The sequence below is a fragment of the Mus caroli genome, unplaced genomic scaffold, assembly GCF_978045245.1.
Source record: "Mus caroli unplaced genomic scaffold, Mus_caroli_1 scaffold_17, whole genome shotgun sequence".
Lineage (NCBI taxonomy): Eukaryota > Metazoa > Chordata > Mammalia > Rodentia > Muridae > Mus > Mus caroli.
The window spans coordinates 91,288,467-91,307,822 of NW_028227272.1; the positions used below are offsets into that span (position 1 = coordinate 91,288,467).

Sequence of the window (19,356 nt, forward strand, 5' to 3'; positions counted from 1 at the left end):
TGAAGTGATCTACACATGAGAAAGATGCACAGGGGAAAGGCTTTCATCAGCAGGCCTCCCGGCCCACGGACACCGCCGGGAAAGCTGGAGAGATGCTGTAGCTGGTGGGCTGTGGAGGGGCCTCAGAGGGCAGTGTGTGCTCGGCATGTGCGAGATCCTGGTGCTGCCCCGTCCGTTAATGACAGACAGAACAACAGCACATCAGCCACTGGGCGTGTAGCCCTGCCTTCTGTTCTTCTGTAATCCTGACACGAGTCTCACAGCCGTTTGCTTTAATGCAACGGGGATGCCGGTCCTAGATCCATGACCTGGCGTCATCGAAGCATACGGCTCCTCAACTGGACTGAAGGACAGAAGAAACAATGTCTCTAGCAACAAACACAGAGAGGGGTGGCCGCATCCACTGGGCAGAGACCAGAAATGCTGATAAATGTCTAGAGTTTATAGGACCACGCCTCCCCACAAAGACTGATCTGGCCCAAAATGTCAAAAGCTGAGAAACTCTGCTGTGAATCATCTTCCCTGAACTAAGCTGGAAAAGCAAATGAAATCTCAGATTCATTCTCACGCTGTATTTAGGCGACTTCATACCAGAATCCAGATCCATTTGATAACCAAATGGCAGCCTTCATTCTCAGCTTTACATTTCCCCAGTAACTGCAGCCCACATGTCAGTGGCTTGTGCATCACTAGTGAATCTTTTCTTGTTCCTATGAATGCAAAGGCAAGCGAGCTGGGGTGCCCTCGCCTAGCGGGCAGTTTGTATTCTGCCTTCTTCTACTGGGTTACATCATTGCTAGATTTATTACAAAGATGAAGGCTACAAAATTGAGCAGAGGAAGCTAACCAGCCAGTAATAATATTTATTGGTCGATTTCAGTGAGGTAGGACAGCAGCAGAGCAGCAAACGGTGACCCTGCCACACAGGAGACTGGAAGTCATTTAGAACCAAAAATGACACTCTAATCCCCGGACTCTGATTTGTGAGTCTGCGTCATATCGCCTTTTTTCTTCCTAGGGCAATATACTGAGGTATCAAATTTTATGGTAGTATTGGGGTCAATTTGAACGGCGCAACAGGCAGATGTGCCGTGGAACTCAGAGAAATGGGTTGTGACATGCCGAATCAATTTTCTAGCACAAGTCTGTGCACAGAAGTGAGGGGGGAAAAAAGAAAAAAAAAAAAAAAAAAAAAAAAAAAAACTCTTCAAAACTGAAACACGGCTCCAGGAAGTAGGGTTTTCAAGAGAATTTTTTTTGAGAATGCATGGTTGCTATAGTGACCATATTTGCAGAGGGAAAGATAAGAGGAGCGTTCATTGAGCACCCCTGAAACTAACCCATGTGGTCTGCAGCCTCACAGGAAACCTGCTGGTTCCGTGGGTGAACATCTGTCCTACTGTCCAGATTTCTGCATTTCGAGCATCATCTTAACAAAAAGTGGGCTTTAGAACAAAGAAGCAAGAGTGGGAGAGAGCTCGAGGTGAGTGCTGGCTGCGTAAGTGTGCAGACCGAATTCCCAGAGCCCACAAAAGACAGATTCAGCAGCACGCATCTGTAACCCCAGCATTCCTACAGAGATGGGAGGTGGAGGCGGGAGACTCCCCAGAAGCTGCCCAGGTAGCCTAGCACAGGCAGGAGTGAGCCAGACTCTGCCAAACAAGGACCGTGTGTATAGCTGGCCTCTGGCCTCCACACGAGAACCATAACGCGTGCAGAGAGAGAGGATTTATTATGTCCGTGTGAGTATTTGTGTGCCTGTACATATGTGTGTGCATGCAGTGCCTGTGGACACCAGAAGACCCAGGCTGATCCCCTGTAAATGGAATCACAGAGGGTTGTGAGTCACCTTGTCAGTGATGGGAATCAACCCAGGTCCTAGAGCAGCCAGCCTGCTTAACTGCTGATCCAGCTCTCTCGTCCTAAGCACTTAGGTTTTAAACATAACAGATCGTAGGAGGAGAGCAGAGGCCGTGAAGATCTGCCCAGTGCTGCATGCATACATAACCAAGATCGTCGCTAAAGGAGACAGCAGCTAGTTTCTAACTGCTACCCCTATGCCTTTGAGCTTCTTGCTTTAAACAAGGGCTTGATGATATTAACCAGTGTGTGCTTTGAGGCAAGAAAATAAAGTAACATATCTTTAGGAAGAGTGATACTAATAACGATTAAAATGAGAGAGAGTTTTCTGGCTAATCCTTGGTAAACCTGATGGTTTAGCTAACCTTGCCACCTTGGCTCCTCAATCACATGCAGTTCACCAGCAAGTATTCATAAAAGCCCCTGACCTCGCCCTGCACAGACCAACAGCAGACACTTAGCCAAGAGTACAACTAACCACTGTCACTTAAAAGCTTGTGTCTGTCTGTCTGTCTGTCTGTCTGTGTGTATGTGTGTCTGTGTATATGGTGTGTATGTGTGTGTGTCTGTCTGTCTGTGTCTGTCTGTGTGTGTGTGTTTCTGTGTGTCTGTGTATGTGGTGTGTATGTGTGTCTGTGTGTGTGTGTGTGTGTGTGTGTCTGTGTGTGTGTGTATGTGGTGCGTATGTGTGTGTGTGTCTGTCTGTCTGTGTCTGTGTGTATATGTGTGTGTGTGTTTCTGTGTGTGTGGTGTGTATGTGTGTGTCTCTGTGTGTGTGTGTGGTAGGTATGTGTGTGTGTCTGTGTGTGGTGTGTGTATGTGTGTCTGTGTGTGTGGTGTGTATGTGTGTCTGTGTCTGTGTGTGGTGTGTGTCTTTGTGTATGTGCGTGTGTGTATGTGCATGTGCACACACACACAAGAACACAGAAGCTTATGGATAGAAGACAAGGATAGTCTCAGCTGCATTTTCTCAGTGCTGCCCACCTTGGTTTTTGAGACAGAGCCTCCCAGTGGCCTGGCACTGTCCAAGTAAGGTACACTGGTTGTCCAGCAGACCCCAGGGAACCCAGCTGTCTCCACTTTCCCAGCTCTGGGATTACATACACACACCACCACGCCCGATTTTCAGGTCCTCATGCTTGAAAGGCAAGCGCTTTACTGCTGTGTTACTGACCCTGCCCCTCCTGGGACCTCTCAAGCCTTAAAGAGCATGCTCTGTCCCAAATAAACCCAAAAGCACCATACCAATACCACCCCCAGTACCTGACAGAGAACGGCTTCCCCTCCGAGGGTTCCAAAAGGCACGTGCACAATCATTTTATCCTTGTCCTCATTCTCCAGGTGGCCCTGGAGCCTGCCCAGGCTCGGGCCTTCTTCATAAACGTAGCCACTGCTCAGGACATTGAGCCGTACCTCACTCCCATCAGCCTTAGAGAAAACCAAGTTCTGGACTGTGTTCCGTAGCACGTCTCTCCTGGTCACCTGAAAGCCACCGAACGTGAAGGGGGAAGACAGGCCCAGCACCTTCCCTCCCTGAGAAAGATAGGCCATGAACTTGTGGTGTATGTCTTTGGGGATGGGGTCCCTGCTGGCAATAACTAACAGGAGGCAGTTGTCAGGCCACGGGTCCCTCAGAGCGCTGTCTTCCAGCAGGTGGTAGAGAGTGTAGCTGTCCGTGTTCACACAGTCAGTCAGGACAGATCGCACCTGCTGGAGCCGGCCCAGTGCTTCCTCGGAACCAGAGCCCACATACAGCAAGATATTGGGCGCCTTTCCCGAAATGTTGACTCTCTTCCCTTTCCGTTCAGGGCAGAGTTCGCCCGCAGCACCCTCCACGCCGCTGTGATCACAGGGAAGGTCTGGAATGTTCTCCGCAGACGCACACCTCACCGACTCAATGGTGCTGTTCTCGAGCTCCAAACACTCGTGGCAGATGGACAGGTGGAGTTGACAGAGCTCTGTGGAGCTCAGCCCAGGGTCCCCATCTGCAGCAGGCTCACTTCCAGGGGCACAGCCCGTCCTCCGTGGGGAAGGGCCTTCATCAGCGGCCTTGCAATCACCTTGGCCAGCATGCTCCATGACACCTTGCGCAGGCTGGGCCTCAGGGGAAGCTTCTGGGCCCGGGGGTGAGGCCTGCACTTGCTCGTCCGAGGCTTTGCTGAGTTCCTTCAGAGCAGAGTCCTTTAAGTGGACTGCTAAAGTGTGAATGGGAGAAGAGATCGTCAGCCAGCACCACCAGTCGGAAAGCCAGCAGATTAGAACGCACTTCCTGTCCACCCCAACCCTGCACCTGTTGACTGCACACTTCTGCGGTGCTGCGATCAAGCCTGTTGGCTGAAACTGAAAGTAAATAGTCGCCTAAGTCATGGCTTTGGGAAGTCACAACAGCCCAGTGAAGGACCAGGGTGACATCCCCGAGCACGGAGGCGCCTTCTGAAGTTACTTACAAACGATCTTCTGGGCTATCAGGCCGTTGTCCATCTGGAGCCTGTCCTCCATGAAGGCCACCCCGAGCTTGCTGAAGTTGTCCACGCTTGCCTTAGCAATTAACTGGTAGGGGTCCCCGGGTCGGCAGGCTAACGGCAGACAGCAGTCGGACCATTTTACAACCTGAGGAAAGTGAAAGACAGGGAGAGGGGGAAGCTGGGACTTCTCACATCTAAAATGACCAGACACAACACTTCACCCTCGGCCTCCTCAACACCAGGTTACAGTCAGACAGACAGACTTATCCGGCAGGTTACGCGGCGTTGCCTTTGACTGGGAGCAAGGACGTTTGGGCTCAGACAGTCTATGCTGACCTGACAAGAGTGATTGGTTAAAGAGCACTAACCAGAACTCTGCCATTTGATGTGAGCCTGCTGTGGCGCGGATGCCTCTTACACCAACAGCACCAATTAGGCTAAGGCCTGAGGCTCTCAACTTCAAAGCCAACATAAGCCACGTAGTGAGACCCTTCCTCAAAAATCAGAACAGAGGGCAAGAGAGATGGTTCCATGGCTAAGTACACTTGCTGTTTTTCCAGGGGACCTGAGTTCAGGTCAGGTCCTGAGTTCAAATCCCTGCACCCACGTGGTGACTGACAATCATCTATAATTCCAGTTCCAGGGGATCTAATGCCCTCTTCTGGTGCCACGTACACATGAAATTTAATTTTTTAAAAAAGATTTATTTATTTATTTATTTATTTATTTATTATATGTAAGTACACTGTAGCTGTCTTCAGACACATCAGAAGAGGGCATCCGATCTCATTACAGATGGTTGTGAGCCACCATGTGGCTCCTGGGATTTGAACTCAGGACCTCTGGAAGAGCAGTCAGTGCTCTTAACCGCTGAGCCATCTCTCCAGCCCCATAAAATTCAATTTAAAAATAATATTAAAATAAAAGTAAATGTAATTTGGAAATAAATGAAGGTAAGCAAAGCCTCAGCTGCTTTAGACACTGAAGGTGCCAGGGACATTCTTCAGACATGGGTAAACCTAACCTTCCTTTTGTGACAGGCACAGGACCCTCCTGAGAGTCCAGAAAACCCAATAATGAAAAAGGAAACCTGCCCACCAGCTATTTTCAAGAAGTGGGGGGCCAGCTGCAAAGATCTACCTGATGGCACATCAGATCTCCATTCCCAGAATCCTAACCTTCCAACAGGCACCGGTTACCACGGGAAGACACCACAGACAGTTTACAAGCCCACCACTAGAGGGCGAGAGACACACAAAGAGAAAAGCCTTCCAGTTTTGTATCGAAGGGTCTCACACACAATCTCGGAAGATTCCCAGTGGAGCCTGGCTGCAGAGTCTGGACTCAGACTCCACTTCCCGCCCTGCGCAAGCATCTGCACCACAACCTTCAGATGACAGCATCACTGTCACCTCACCTCAGATCTGTGTGGCGATGAGATCAAAGAGAGCCTGGAATGCCACAGGGGGGCTGGATTGATGCTCAGCCCCTATGAGCACATCCTGCTGTTTCTGAGGACTCGTCTCCCTCTTCAGGTCTGACACACATATACGTAAATAAGTATAAATAAATAAATAACAAGCCTTTACCAAAAGAGTCTCCAGTTAGTGGCAGCTGTTGCAACGGTGAGCATGATGCTAAGATGCTACAAATAAGTCCACTAAGCCCGATGGCCTAAGTTCCACCCCCAGGACCCACACGGTGGAGAGAGAGAACCGACTCTTGCGAGTGTGGTCCACTGGCCTCCACATGTGCTCCAAAGTCCATGCGTGTGCTCACACACAGGTACACAAACAATAAGTGTAATGAAGTAAAACTGTAAAAGAGAAATCGGACTTTGAATGCCTTGCTGGCTGAGATGCAAATAGCTCAGCATCTTCAAGAATCATCTCAGGGTTCTTCAGATGTTAGACGCTGGGTTAGCACATGACTGAGCAATTCCATCTGAGTATGTCTCTGTCTCTGACTCTCTCTCTCTCTCTCTCTCTCTCACACACACACACACACACACACATACACACACACACACACACACACATACACACACACACTGGCAAACACAGAGTGCATAAGTGCCCACAGCGCTGTACATATCCCCAAACCAAACACAATCCTACTAACCCTGTAATAGGTGACTGTCTGAAGTATGCACATTGCATATCCATAAATGAACAATTAAGCAGACGCTAAAGTACTAACACAACACAATCGCAGGCAAACCGTGGAGAGCCTAAAAGATCCAGTCTCAGTCAGGTTTCTATTGCTGTGATGAAACACCATGACCCAAAGCAAGGGGGCGGGGAGAAGGTTTCTTTGGCTTACTCTTCCATATCACAGCTCATCATCAAAAAAAGTCTGGGCAGGAACCTGGAAGCAGGAGCTGATGCAGAGGCCATGGAGGGGTGCTGCTTACTGGCTTGCTCCCATGGCCTCCTTAGCCCACTTTTTACAGAACCCAGGACCACCCGCACAGGGTGGCCCCACCCACAATGAGCTGGGCCTTCCACATCAATCACTGATTAAGAAGATGCACTGCAGGCCAGCAGTATGGAGGCATTATCTCAGTTCAGGTTCCCTCCTCTCAGATGGCTCTAAGTCTGTGTCAAGATGACATAAAGCTTGCCAGGACAGATGCCAATAAATAAAGGGCATATATGATCCTATGAATGTATGATATGCATGCATATGTATGATATGTATGTATGATATGCATGATATGTATGTATGATATATGAATGATATGTATTATTATATGTGTATATGTGTATGTATGGTATGTATATGTATATATGTATGTATGATATGTATTATGATATGGATGGATTATGATATATATGAATGTATATGCATATATGTATGATATGTATGTGTATGTATGTGTGTATGGTATGTATGTATGTATTGTATATATGTATGTATGATATGTATGTGTTATATGTATGTATGAATGATACATATGTATCTATATGTATGTATATATAGGTATATATATTCATGTGTATATGGTATGTATTGTAATATATATGTATTGTATGTATGCATGCATGTATTATATGTATGATACATATATATCTATGATATGTATGTATATGTATATATATGTATATATGTATGGTATGATATGATAGTAGGTATGATCTATATGTATGTACTATATGTATGTATGATATGTATGTATATGTATGCAGCATATCTAAAGTAGGTAGATCCACAAGCAGAACATAGACTAGTGATGGGAACAATTGTGACAGCTGAAGGGAAGACAGTTTCTGAGGTGAGGATTGATAACTGTAAAATGCTGGGCATGCACCAGAAACTGTTTAAATAGCTTGTACACAGTCGAAGGATGAGTCTTACAACATGTAAATTGCCTAGCAACTTTTCAAAAGATTTACTTTATTTTCATCTGTGTGTGTATATGTGTATGTGCACTGCTGCCTGCAGAGAGCGGAAGAGGGTATCAGAGCTCCCTGGAGCTGAAGTTACAAGTGGTTGTGCGCTGCCCTACTTAGGTGCCGTGAGCCCAACTTCCACCCTGTGCTGGAGCACCAAGAGCTTTTAACCACAGAGCCATCTCTGCAATCCCCAACTCCAATCTTCCCATGAAGAACGAAGCCGTTGGCTAGTCTCCACACTCTTCTAAGACAACCTCGTCAGTCAGCAAGAGACTGCACTTGAACCCTGGGGCTGACTGATCTGAGCTTCACTGGTCTTGAACTGACAAGATCCGCTCCATGAAAGATTTAAATGGGAGGCTCCTTAAAGAGCCAGGTGATTATCCCAAAATGTCTCGTCCTCAGAGCAATTTCTCACGCACAAAACACAGAGGTGGTGTTAGCATTTCTTCTAGGCGTGGCCCAACAGTTACTTAGCAACAGCCAGGTACAAGCCTGGCTTGCTATAAAAGGATTGCTTGGCCTCCCTGGCCTCTCTCTGACACCTTTCCCTCTCTCTGGACTCTCTCTCTCTCCTGTCCTCTCCACGGCCCTCTCCACAGGATCCCAGCTGGCCTGTTCCCTTCTTCCACTCTCCTTTCTCTTTCCATCCCTCTCTGTCCCTTTCTTTCCCACACTCTCTTCTCCCCCTGCTTCTCATGCCCCAAAACTTCATTTTATCCTAGACCTGTGAGGGGTACCTCAGGAAGGGCTCCCTCAGCATGGATCCACTAAGGTACCCTCTCCAGCCACATCATGGCAACGGTATTACAAAATATATCAGGTACACAAAGGAGTCGGAGCTGGGAGATGGCTCAGCGGTTAAGAGCACTGACTGCTCTTCCAGAAGTCCTGAGTTCAATTCCCAGCAACCACATGGTGGCTCACAACCATCTATGATGACATCTGATGCCCTCTTCTGGTGTGTCTGAAGACAGCTACAGTGTGCTCATATAAAGAAATAAACCTTTGAGGAGGAACAGTGATAAATACAGGACCCTGTGGTCAGAAACTGACAGAACACACACAGAAAGAGAAACGGAAGGATCTTCTTCTAGGCAAACTCAGAGCCTCCCCCAACCTCATCACACATGGAGCCCATGCACAGTGACCTCCGGTCAAGCTGAGCAGTGTTCAGTTCCATGCTTCAAAACTGACGTCTTAGTTGGACACAATGGCTCACGTCTGAAATCCCAATACTTGGCACTCTGAGGCAGGGGATTGCCCTGTGTTCAAGGCTTTCTTGGGCTACAGAGGGAGACCCTGTTTTCAAAAACTGCTCTTGTGAGTGTGTGTACATGCAGACACACAAACAGGAGAGAGAGACAGAGACAGAGACAGAGAAGAAATAAATAAATAAAAATATGTAAAACCCTGCTGACTTGGACGCTGGGCAGCCAGCTGAAGCGTGTAACAGACAGTGTGCTGAGGCCATGCACATGCACAGCAATGGGGCAGGGCTGTGCTCAGAGGAGACACTAATGCAGGGGTGGGCTTTTCAGATGAAGGTAAGTGGAGCCAAGCAAAAGAGCAGAGCAAAGTAGGCCTGGCTCCCGAGAGAGGCCACCGGAGGGAGTCACAGGTGCCAGTGGCTGCCGGCTGCACACAGAGCAGCTCATAATGCCTGTGCACCTGCTCCAGGGCAAAGGAGCCAATGGTTAAATCCCCACACACCTTTGAAGAAACAAAGGAAGCTCGAGGACAGGAAAAGGCCACGGAACAACACAGACACACCCCTGATCGAGTTTCTCACCTAAGTGCACTTCCTTTCTCTAAGAACGAGGTCTGGGAGCCCCGACCATGGAAACTCCTCCAAGCAGAGCAGGGGCTCCGATCAAAGTGAATATCTGAGTATCCACTGACACCCCACAGGGGTGGGGTCACCTTCCAGCCGGTAAAGGCAAACAGGACGCTTCAGATGTGCACTGGGAGATGGAGACAAAAGAGTAGAGAAGAAAGGGGAAGCCATGCAAGAGGCCGATGCCAAAGATCAAAGCAGACGAAGCCGAGGCTGCCCCTGAGCACGGAATTTCTGAATTTCCTCTCACACGCCACGGGCAGAATCTGTCCGGGCACTGAAGCTCTGTGTCACAGCTTCTGACAACATGCAAGGATCATCCGTGGTATCTGAATTAAAACTCCAGTCCAAGAAGCAGAGAGTGAGACGCCAGGTACACTTTTCAGAAGCTGCAGGCTGTTCAGGGGCCCACGTTGACACTACGCCAATGTTCCTTATACGCTATGTGTCTGCTTCCTGATCATCTGAAAGGCACGCTCAATAGGTTGCTAAAAGTTCTAGTAAGCAGCGCACGGTGGTGAAGGCATGGAACACCCTTCTCAACACATGGGAAGGAGAAGAAGAAGTGCTAGTTCGAGGCCAGCCTAGGCTGTGTAGTGAGAGCTTGTCTCAAAATGTAAAAGCTGGACATAGTGATACACACCTGTAATCCAGAAGCCAAAGCTGAGGCAGGAGGACTGCCATGAGTGTGAGGCCCACCTCAGCTATATAGAAGATCGTGTCTCCATAACACAAACAGAAAGAACAAAACAAAAGGTCCCGGTAATGGCGGGGGATGGAAGAGGGTAACATGGCACCGGTCGGCATCTGTGCATAGGGGTTATTCTCTGCTGTTACCTGTGCTGCCTCTCAGGGTCGGGAATATTGTTTGATTTAGGGTCAGGCATGAAATGTCCTCACCAGGCTCACTCACTGAACACTTGGTCCTCAGTGGCAGGTGCTACTTTGAGAGGCCGTGGGAATTTTAGAAGTTAGTTAGGACCAAACTGTAGGTGACTATGGGTAGGTCCTTGGGCACTTTGTCTTGTCTCATACCCCCGCCCCCACAACCCCTAACTAGCCCCACCCCCCTCTCTCATCAGGTGAATGAACATGCCTGCCAGAGTCCAGGGCAGAGTTCTAGTTCCCAATTAAAGTACGGGTGGCCTTTTTGACTAGGCTGCAGTGATTCTCAACCTGTGGGTCAAGACCCCTTTGGGGGTTGCATATCAGATATCCTGCAATATCATATGCACTATGATTCATAAAGAAATTACAGTTATAAATAGCAATGAAATAATCTATGGCTGAGGGTCACCACAGCTTGTGTTTGTCACACACTTAAGAATATTCAGTTCTGAGCCGGGCAGTGGTGGTGCACACCTTTAATCCCAGCACTCGGGAGGCAGAGGCAGGAGGATTTCTGAGTTTGAGGCCAGCCTGGTCTACAAAGTGAGTTCCAGGACAGCCAGAGAAACCCTGTCTCAAAAAAAACAAAAACAAACAACAACAACAACAAAAAGAATATTCAATTCTGCCACATCGTAAACCAGTAGAACATACTCATGAATTAAACTCTGTATATTTTATCTTTTTTAGAAGTTTTTCTTTCATGTGTATGGGAGTTTTGCCTGCAGGTATGTTTGTGTGCCACATGCGTGCCTGGTGCCTTCAGAGGCCAAAACAGGGCATCAGATATCCTGGGCCTGGAGTTACAGATGGCTGTTAAGTGCTGAGAATCGAACCTGGGTCCTCTAGAAGAGTAGCCAGTGCTCTTTAACTTCTGAGCCGCCTCTCCAGCCCCCTGATACCTGCTTTATGATACAGAATCATAAACCTGTGAGACATATAAGGACAGACAAACGGGACCCGTGCATGCGTGCGTGCCAACCTGGACGTAAGGATAGAACAAGAGCGCTGCTCAAAGATAGGAGGTCACGGATGATCAAGTGTGATCGGCAATCTCCATGGTCAACTTGATTCAATTTAAGAGCACCTCTGAAACACATCCCGTGGTTTGGCAACTGAGGAGGGAACTGCCACGCTAAACTCAAGAGGCTCTACGCCATGGGCGGGGACGCAGGCTGAACAGGAAGCAAAGGTCTGATTATATCAGCATTCTTCACTCTCTCAGCCTCCCAGTCTGCTTCAGTGTAAGCAAACAGCAAACAGCTTCACTCCTGAGGCCACAGCCTCAGGACCATTCAGCGTCACCTCTCCCAGACGTGACAGCGTCCTCACACTGTGATCAGAGCAACCCCTTTCCTTAAATTCCTTCTCGCCAAACAGTTGGTCACAGCACCAGAAAAAGGACACAAATCATGCTACATCTAGATGTGAAATTACGTCATCCCCAAACCAACCACTCTCTCCAGCCTCGTGGATACTCTTCGTAAAAAACGCAGACAAATAACAACACGGCTTCCAAGCTGAGCCACGGTGACTGCAGGAATGCACGTCACGTCATTACAACAGAGCAACAGCACGTTGGCTTCGGGCACCTTCCTCCCATCTGCTGAGCCATGGCAAACTCTGGGCGGCAAGAACGAACGGCTGACACAGCAGAGGGACTGCACGGCTTACGACCCAAGCATGTGGTCCTGCCATCATGGCTATCCGATCCAAAGTGTTGTTCCACCCCAGACCTCTCCTCCCTTCTCACTGATCACTACACTGACTTGAACATCTTCTTGATCTGCCAGCCTGTTTTGTGACCATGGGGGCAGCGGAGGCAGGTGGATCTCTGTGAGTTCAAGACCAGTTGGGTCTATTGGACAGTACCTTAGATAGCTAATGAGGAGACATTTGTGGCAAGCGTGCTAATGCACACCCATATCTATATCCCTCTTCCCCTGAAGTGGCAGCACTGAGTCTTTGCTGAACCCACAGAGTCCAGTGCAGGACAGGACTTCTTGTCCTTCCCTACAGTTAGTGGACCAAGGACACTCAGCGTCTAAATCTGGGCGACTGGATGGGAGCAGCAGCCCAGGCAATCTGTGGACCGTGGTGTCAAAGAGGGAGTTGCCATCTTCCCCTTTTCTCTCTTCCCCTCACCTGAGGGCTATAATGTATGTGCAGTCCTGATAGAGTGCCAGGGCTCACCCGGGATGGCAGAGAAACAAAACAAAAGAGAATTGGTGCCCTAGCTGCCTTAACACCTCACTGTTAAGGGAAGTTCACTTTGGCCTGCCTGGGCCTGGGCCGCTAAGTTGCTATGGGACTCTTGTTACAGCAGCTGTCCCATGCAGTGCAGCAACCTTGTCCCTTAAGAGGTGCGTGTCCTTAACCCCATGGTAATGTGCAATTAAGTAATGATTTAGGAAGATAAAAACTACAGCAGCTAGCTAGGGGCTAAGGGTATCGCTCCATGGTGGAGCGATTGCTTAGTGACGCCAGGGCCTATATTCAATACCCAGCTCCAAACGCAAAGAGGTTACCACAGTTACATCTTGATGTTTAAAAATAAACTGCACACATTTGATATTTCATCATAATGCTTTAAAATTTTTAGCTTTGGCGGGTTTTTGTTTGGTTTGGCTTTTTGAGGTTGAAATCTTATTAAATTTACACATAATACTTTCGGCTGCACAAGGCTTGGTGTCTTAATTAGGTTCCTAGTGCTGCAATGAAACACCCTGACCAGAAGCCTCCCGGGGAGGAGAGGTTTCCCTGACTTGCAGGTCACCGCCACCGGCAGAGGAAGCCACGCAGGAAAAGGAAACCAGGAATCCAGAAGCAGGAGCTGAGGCAGAGCCACGCAGGGGTGCTGCCACTGGCTTGCTCCCCATGGCTTGCTCAGCCTGCTTCCTTGTAGCACCCAGACCACCTGCTCAGGAATGGCACCGCCCACAGTGAGCAGGACCCTTCCACATTCAAGAATCAAGAAAATACCCTATAGACTTGCCTAAAGGAAACCTGATGGAGGGATTTTTTTTTTCAGTTACATTTCCCTCTTCCCACATGACCCTAGCTTGTGTCACGGTGACAAAGATCTAATCAGGGTACATGATCACCTGAGTTTGATCTCTGTGACCCATTATGTGGTGGGAGCAGAAAACCTGCCCCCTCAGGGTCCTCTGACCCCATACATGCTATGGCATGTGCACACACACTTACACAAATAAATAAGTGTAGTAAGAATACAAATAAAATACCCAAAGAAGAATATGCAAGCACATCACACAAACTTTTCATAGATTACGAAAACAAACGAACAAACCTTGAAATAAATATAAACAATTTTATGTGGTTTTAACTAAATGATTGTTAGCCATTTGTTTTGAAAATAATTCTTTAAAAGGTCAGTATATAAACAGTCATTTCTACGTATAAAAACTATTCAAGTTCATCAAAAAAGAAATGGCCTCAATAGTTGCTTTCCTGACACCAAAGTGGACTCTAGTCAGCCACAGGTACCGCTGGCTAGACTCAGCTTTCAAAACCTCTTCCTCTTTAGAAAACTCAGAATCAACAAATGAAAGCCATTCACGGTTCCTCTGGCAACCAGGAAGGACATGAGGCATCAGCAAATTGCCACGGGGCCCCCAGTAGTTTTAGGCACCTCAGTTTCCTTTTAAAGACAATAATGGAGGCACAAGGCTCTGAGCATCGGATGCAATGAACATAAAATATGTCCAGGGTCTCAGAAGAGCGTCGCCTTTGCCATTAGAGACGGAGAAAAGGTAAATGATTCGTGAACGTTCTGGAGAGGAAGTGGGGTCTTTGGGACTGCCTGCCCCCTCACTCCTGCCAGCCGCTCCCTCCTCTCCTGTCTCTCTCCAGGCCTCAGGACTGGTCAGGTGGGCGGGAGAGCTTGTCTCCCTCTCTCTCCTTCCAGAAGGAAGTACCAGCAGATGGTTACTCAAACTAGGGATCCTACAAACCCCGAGTGCAGCAGCGAGCAGCGGTGTGCTGGTGGAACCCCTGAAGGACCGGCAAGTGAAAGCAGGAAGCCGAGCCTGGCTCACCACAGAGGGGGAGGAGACCCCAGGCCGGGGAGAGTCAAACTACCCTGCCTAAGGATCAGGGGTGTGATCAGGGGTGTGCTCCAGGACTAGAACTCTCTCCACAAGACAAGGCAGAAGGACGCTGCTCCAGCTTTGACAGAAGGCTCAAAATGAGGATGAAATGTGGCAATCAAGATAGGAAGCTGTGTGACCTGTTATGACACAGTGGGAGGGAGGAGGTGAAGAGATCTTAATTAGGAATTTCTGTCTGTCTCTCTCTCTCTCTGTGTGGCTCTGTCTACTTTATTTTAATTAACAGATTTATTTATATGAGTACACTGTAGCTGTCTTCAGACACACATCAGAAGAGGGCATCAGATCCCACTACAGATGGTTGTGAGCCACCATGTGGTTGCTAGAATTTGAACTCAGGACCTCTGGAAGAGCAGTCAGTGTTCTTAACCCCTGAGCCATCTCTCTAGCCCTGTCTCTCTTCCTTACAAACAAGTTTTGGACCTGTGACTGAGTTTGAAGCATTTTCAGCATGCTCCAGACAACCTATCCCTCTGTGTGTGTATATGTGTGTGTGTGTGTGTGTTTGTGTGTGTGTGTGTGTGTGTCTGTCTGTCTGTCTCTCTGTCTCTCCTTACATGCAAGTTTTGGAGCTTTGACAGAGTTTCAAGTGTTTTTTTAGCATGCTCCAATAAGGAGGAAGGAGGTAGTTCTGTAAGCCAGCTACTTGGGGTGCCTGGGAAAGGAAGAGATTACAGGGATGGACCAGTCCACCTGGGACAGAACACGAGAGGGACTCTATTGCCCAAACACACTGCAAGATGGCTCAGTAGGTGAAGGAACTTGCTGCCAGTGCTGACAACCTAAGATGGACCCAGGCCCAGCAAGGAGGAAGAGAACTGACTTCAGGCAGTCGACCCTTGGGTGCTACCCTCCCTGTGCACACAAGCCTCCATGTGCACACATCTATACACAATCCATCAACCAACCAGTAAGTGTAAACGGAAGAAAATTATACAAGAAAAAAAGAGGGACGGGGAAGTGGCTCCATCTGTAAAGCGTTCCCCATGTTTGCACAAGGACCTGAGTATAAACCCTCGCACCACACCATGCCAGGAGTGGTGATCCTTCAAACACTCTGGGACAGTGGGGACTAGCGGATGGGTGAGCCCCAGGTCCCAGAACCAGACTGTCTCAAAAACAAGGCAGAGAAACTGAAGATACCTGAGGTGGTCCCCTGGCCTCCATATCCACCCATACGTACAAGCACACACACAGAAACACACTCACACAAACACATGTACATGCACAGACAAACAGATGAGAGCAATTTTACTAGTACATTTTCTATAACCCAATATATCCCAAAAGAAGGAAAGTTATACAGAAAGTCCAGGAAAGATCACTTATTAAAAAATAAACAAACAGACCAAAAAATAATAATAACAATATAATAATAGTAACAAACAAAAACCCACTTGGGTTTGGACTAAGACACATCCTTAAGATACACAAGTAGGGGATCAGTGGTTAAGAGCTCTGACTGCCCTTCCAAAGGTCCTGAGTTCAATTCCCAGCAACCATGTGGTGGCTCACAACCATCTGTAATGAGATCTGACGCCCTCTTCTGGTGTGTCTGAAGACAGCTACAATGTACTCATATACATAAAATAAATAATTCTTAAAAAAAAAAAAAGACACACAGTAGGACATGTCACTCACGGTTTCTGAAGACGATGGCTCTTGAAAACTGGTACCTTGTATCCAAATGCTCTCTGTCACAAACGCTATATGTTCTGCCTCAAGTATGAAGGGAGACACAAGAAACAGGGCCCATTTGTTCAAGTCATCAACAGACTACAAATAAGGAAAGAAAGAAAAGGAGTCAGTGTCACCTCCCATATGTGTCACGTGGGGCAGCGTGGGGTAGCATGCCTGGCGTGCCCTCCCCTGGCTCCTTCTCAGGCTGCTGGAGGCTCCTGCAACCCTTGCTTCTTATCTGACTGTGCTGTTTAAACACCCATATGGTCCAGGGTCTGGTTCACAAGAATGTCAAAGTCTAGATATTTGTTTTCACTGCAGTCATTCTGACCATTCCTCCTTACAGCCTAACGTGCGTGCGTGAGCTTCCCAAATCACACCTGGGAGGAAGGATGTTTAACGGTGAGGTCTGTGCCTGGCACTTCTAAAAGTCACACAATTGTCAAACCCGGAACCTGGAGCTACTTCAGGGGAGAACCTTTCCCACATGCAGACGTGCCAACAGACATGCTTTAAAGGAAATGTTCGCCCAGTCAGGAATTCATCGGAGTTTTTTGTTTTTTTAATTACATATTTTCCTCAATTACATTTCCAATGCTATCCCAAAAGTCCCCCATACCCTCCCCCCCACTCCCCTACCCACCCACTCCCACTTTTTGGCCCTGGCGTTCCCCTGTACTGGGGCATATAAAATCTGCATGTCCAATGGGCCTCTCTTTCCAGTGATGGCCGACTAGGCCATCTTCTGATACATATGCAGCTAGAGTCAAGAGCTCCGGGGTACTGGTTAGTTCATAATGTTGTTTTAAGAGTGGTTTAGAGGTTAACCAATCAAATGTGTCTGGCCATTTTTACCTGTGGGTTTTACATCCCTGGGTTCAAACAAAAAATAATTATCTGTACAAATAAATTTACTTTTGTTCTTGTCATTGACCCCCAAACCACACTGTATGATAACCATTTACAGCTTTGCCCTGCATCAGGTATTGAAGTAACCAAGAGATGACTCAAACACAGGAGGACCCACACAGAATGCAAATCCCACGTTTACACCAGGGACTGGGCATTCCTCAGGGACTCATCTCTTATCTTAGGTGTGTTAGCAACCTTGAAAATCTACTTCCTTCATTTTCAGATTTCTGGCAGGATTGTGATTTGATTTTAAAAGGTTTTAGTCTACTAAAATCAAGGGACACCCGGAGCAGAAGAGTCACAGCCCTGAATCCAGAAAGACACAGTAGGGATGTGTGGGCAAAGCTAGGGTTGAGAGACAAGCAGGAGTGCAATGAGGGACAGATACCCATAAGGCTGTGCCCTACTTGGGGTTCTGAAGCAGGGAAGAACCAAGTAACTAAGCTAGCATAGTTAGAAAGCCAAGGGCATGAACATGTTCAAAGTATCAAAGAAATTATCTTTGGCAAATTCTCTACTCTGATACAAACCCCAAAGACTTTGTTTTAAATAAAGGCTTTGTTTTAAATAATCAGCTTAGAGACTGCCACAGTGGAAAAGTCCACCATCGGTGATTATTCTTTGTGATGTCTCTTAAATGGTTTAGGAGAACTGAGCCCAGATATTCTAAGAGGGGCAGATCTGTGTGCACTGCACCTTCCTTGCTCCAGGTGGTGCTTGGGAAGCCTGAGAGATCTCGGTGTGTAATTCACACTGTATTCTTCTTTAGATTCATTTATGTGTACAGCTGTCTCGCCCCCGCGTGTGTACGTGCACCATCTGCATTCCTTGGACTCTCTGGAAACTGGAGTTACAGATGGTTAGGAGCCACCATGTGGGGACTTGTAACTAACTAGACACGGATGCTCTGCAAGAGCAACAAGTGTCCTTAACCGCTGAGCCATCTTCAATCCCTACACGGTGTTTCTTAGAGTGTTGTCTTTGTTAGTTCCCTAGAAGCACGATTCCATCCTCATTGCTAAGCAGCTTGACAAAAATATTCACCCTGAAGTAAGATTATGATTTTCGTATGGGTGTTAGGGTTTGACATCTATGAAAACTCTCAGTTTAGTGCTGAAAGTGAGGCAGATTTCCAGAAGGAAACGGAAAGGGCAGAGACGGCTGAAAAGCAAAACACTGAGTGATGTTCACGGAAACAAGTGTGTCCAGAAGTGTATGGTAGGAAGTGCACTGTGAAGTCAGGTCCCTTGCCTGCAGCCGACCTGTGCAAACGGCCAGAGTGCCCCCTTCCCAGTGAGGGGCAGCGGCCATCACCCTCCGACAGGACCAGAAGCTAGCCCACGGGAACACTAGGTGCCACGAGGGATGTCCGGGATGTGCCTGCTGCAGCTGCAGGACCGGAGACACCAGGGAGGGGCAGCTGGCCCGCGGCCCACAGGGCACAGCAGGGCTTCCCGGGCTCCCGTGCACGCGTGGGCTGTGCGAGCCGAGCGGCAGCGCCGCCGCCGAGCCCCGTCCACGCGGCGACCCCGCCCGCCGCCCACCTGGCTCTCGCCGACGCAGAAGACGCGGCCGCCCCGGCTCAGGCACACGCGCGCGCCCCCGGGCTGCGCGGCGGCGCGGCAGAAGGTGAAAGAGCAGCGCGAGGCACGCAGCCGCCGCACCGTGGACAGCACCAGCGCGGCCGGCCGGCGCCCCCAGCGCGCCCACAGGTACAGGTAGCACAGCGTGATGAGCATGGCCGGCGCCCGCGCCCGGCTCGCGCCAGGCCCCGCCCCGGCCGGAAGCGAGGCTTGGGGAGGGTGTGGAGTGCGCGTGCGCTGCAGGAGGGGGCTGGGGGCGGAGCGGGTGTGCGGGGCAAGGAAGGATGCAGGAGAGGGATGCGCTAGAGGTGGAAGGATGCAGCAGGCTGGGTAGCAACTGGGGGCGTCAGGACCATGGAGAGGGTGCCTCGGGTAAAGAGAGGCTACAGGAATGGAAAGGGCAGGCAGGACTGAAGATGGCATTGGAAGAGAGGTCACTGTCTGGTCTCAGGAGGCTGGCTTTTCCAAGAGGGGCTGGGGGAAGGGTGAGCCAGGAGATTGAAGGTGTGCTCTAGAGATGGAGAGACCTGGGCTGCACAACCAGAGTGAACTGGGGAGATGAGAGGGGCTGTGCTAGGGACATACAGGGACAGGGGCAGAGTAGTG

General features: G+C 48.8%; 1 protein-coding gene across 6 annotated transcripts in view; it reads right to left on the reverse strand.

Moving 5' to 3' along the window:
* Hlcs (holocarboxylase synthetase) overlaps positions 1–19,356 on the reverse strand; it is a 183,555-nt gene that overhangs the window by 142,474 nt on the left and 21,725 nt on the right. For 3 of the 6 annotated variants that reach the window (XM_029470266.2, XM_085832477.1, XM_085832476.1), the window contains exons 2-4: positions 16,217–16,351; positions 4,308–4,470; positions 3,124–4,055 (exon numbers count right to left, since the gene is read on the reverse strand). In XM_029470266.2, the coding sequence (XP_029326126.1) occupies positions 3,124–4,055; positions 4,308–4,359 (984 nt within the window). In that variant the 5' untranslated portion in view covers positions 4,360–4,470; positions 16,217–16,351. Of the gene's footprint in view, positions 1–3,123; positions 4,056–4,307; positions 4,471–16,216; positions 16,352–17,863; positions 17,885–18,711; positions 18,936–19,356 lie in introns of those variants that run through there. The other 3 variants (XM_021185502.3, XM_085832478.1, XM_029470265.2) reach the window with 3 other exon arrangements.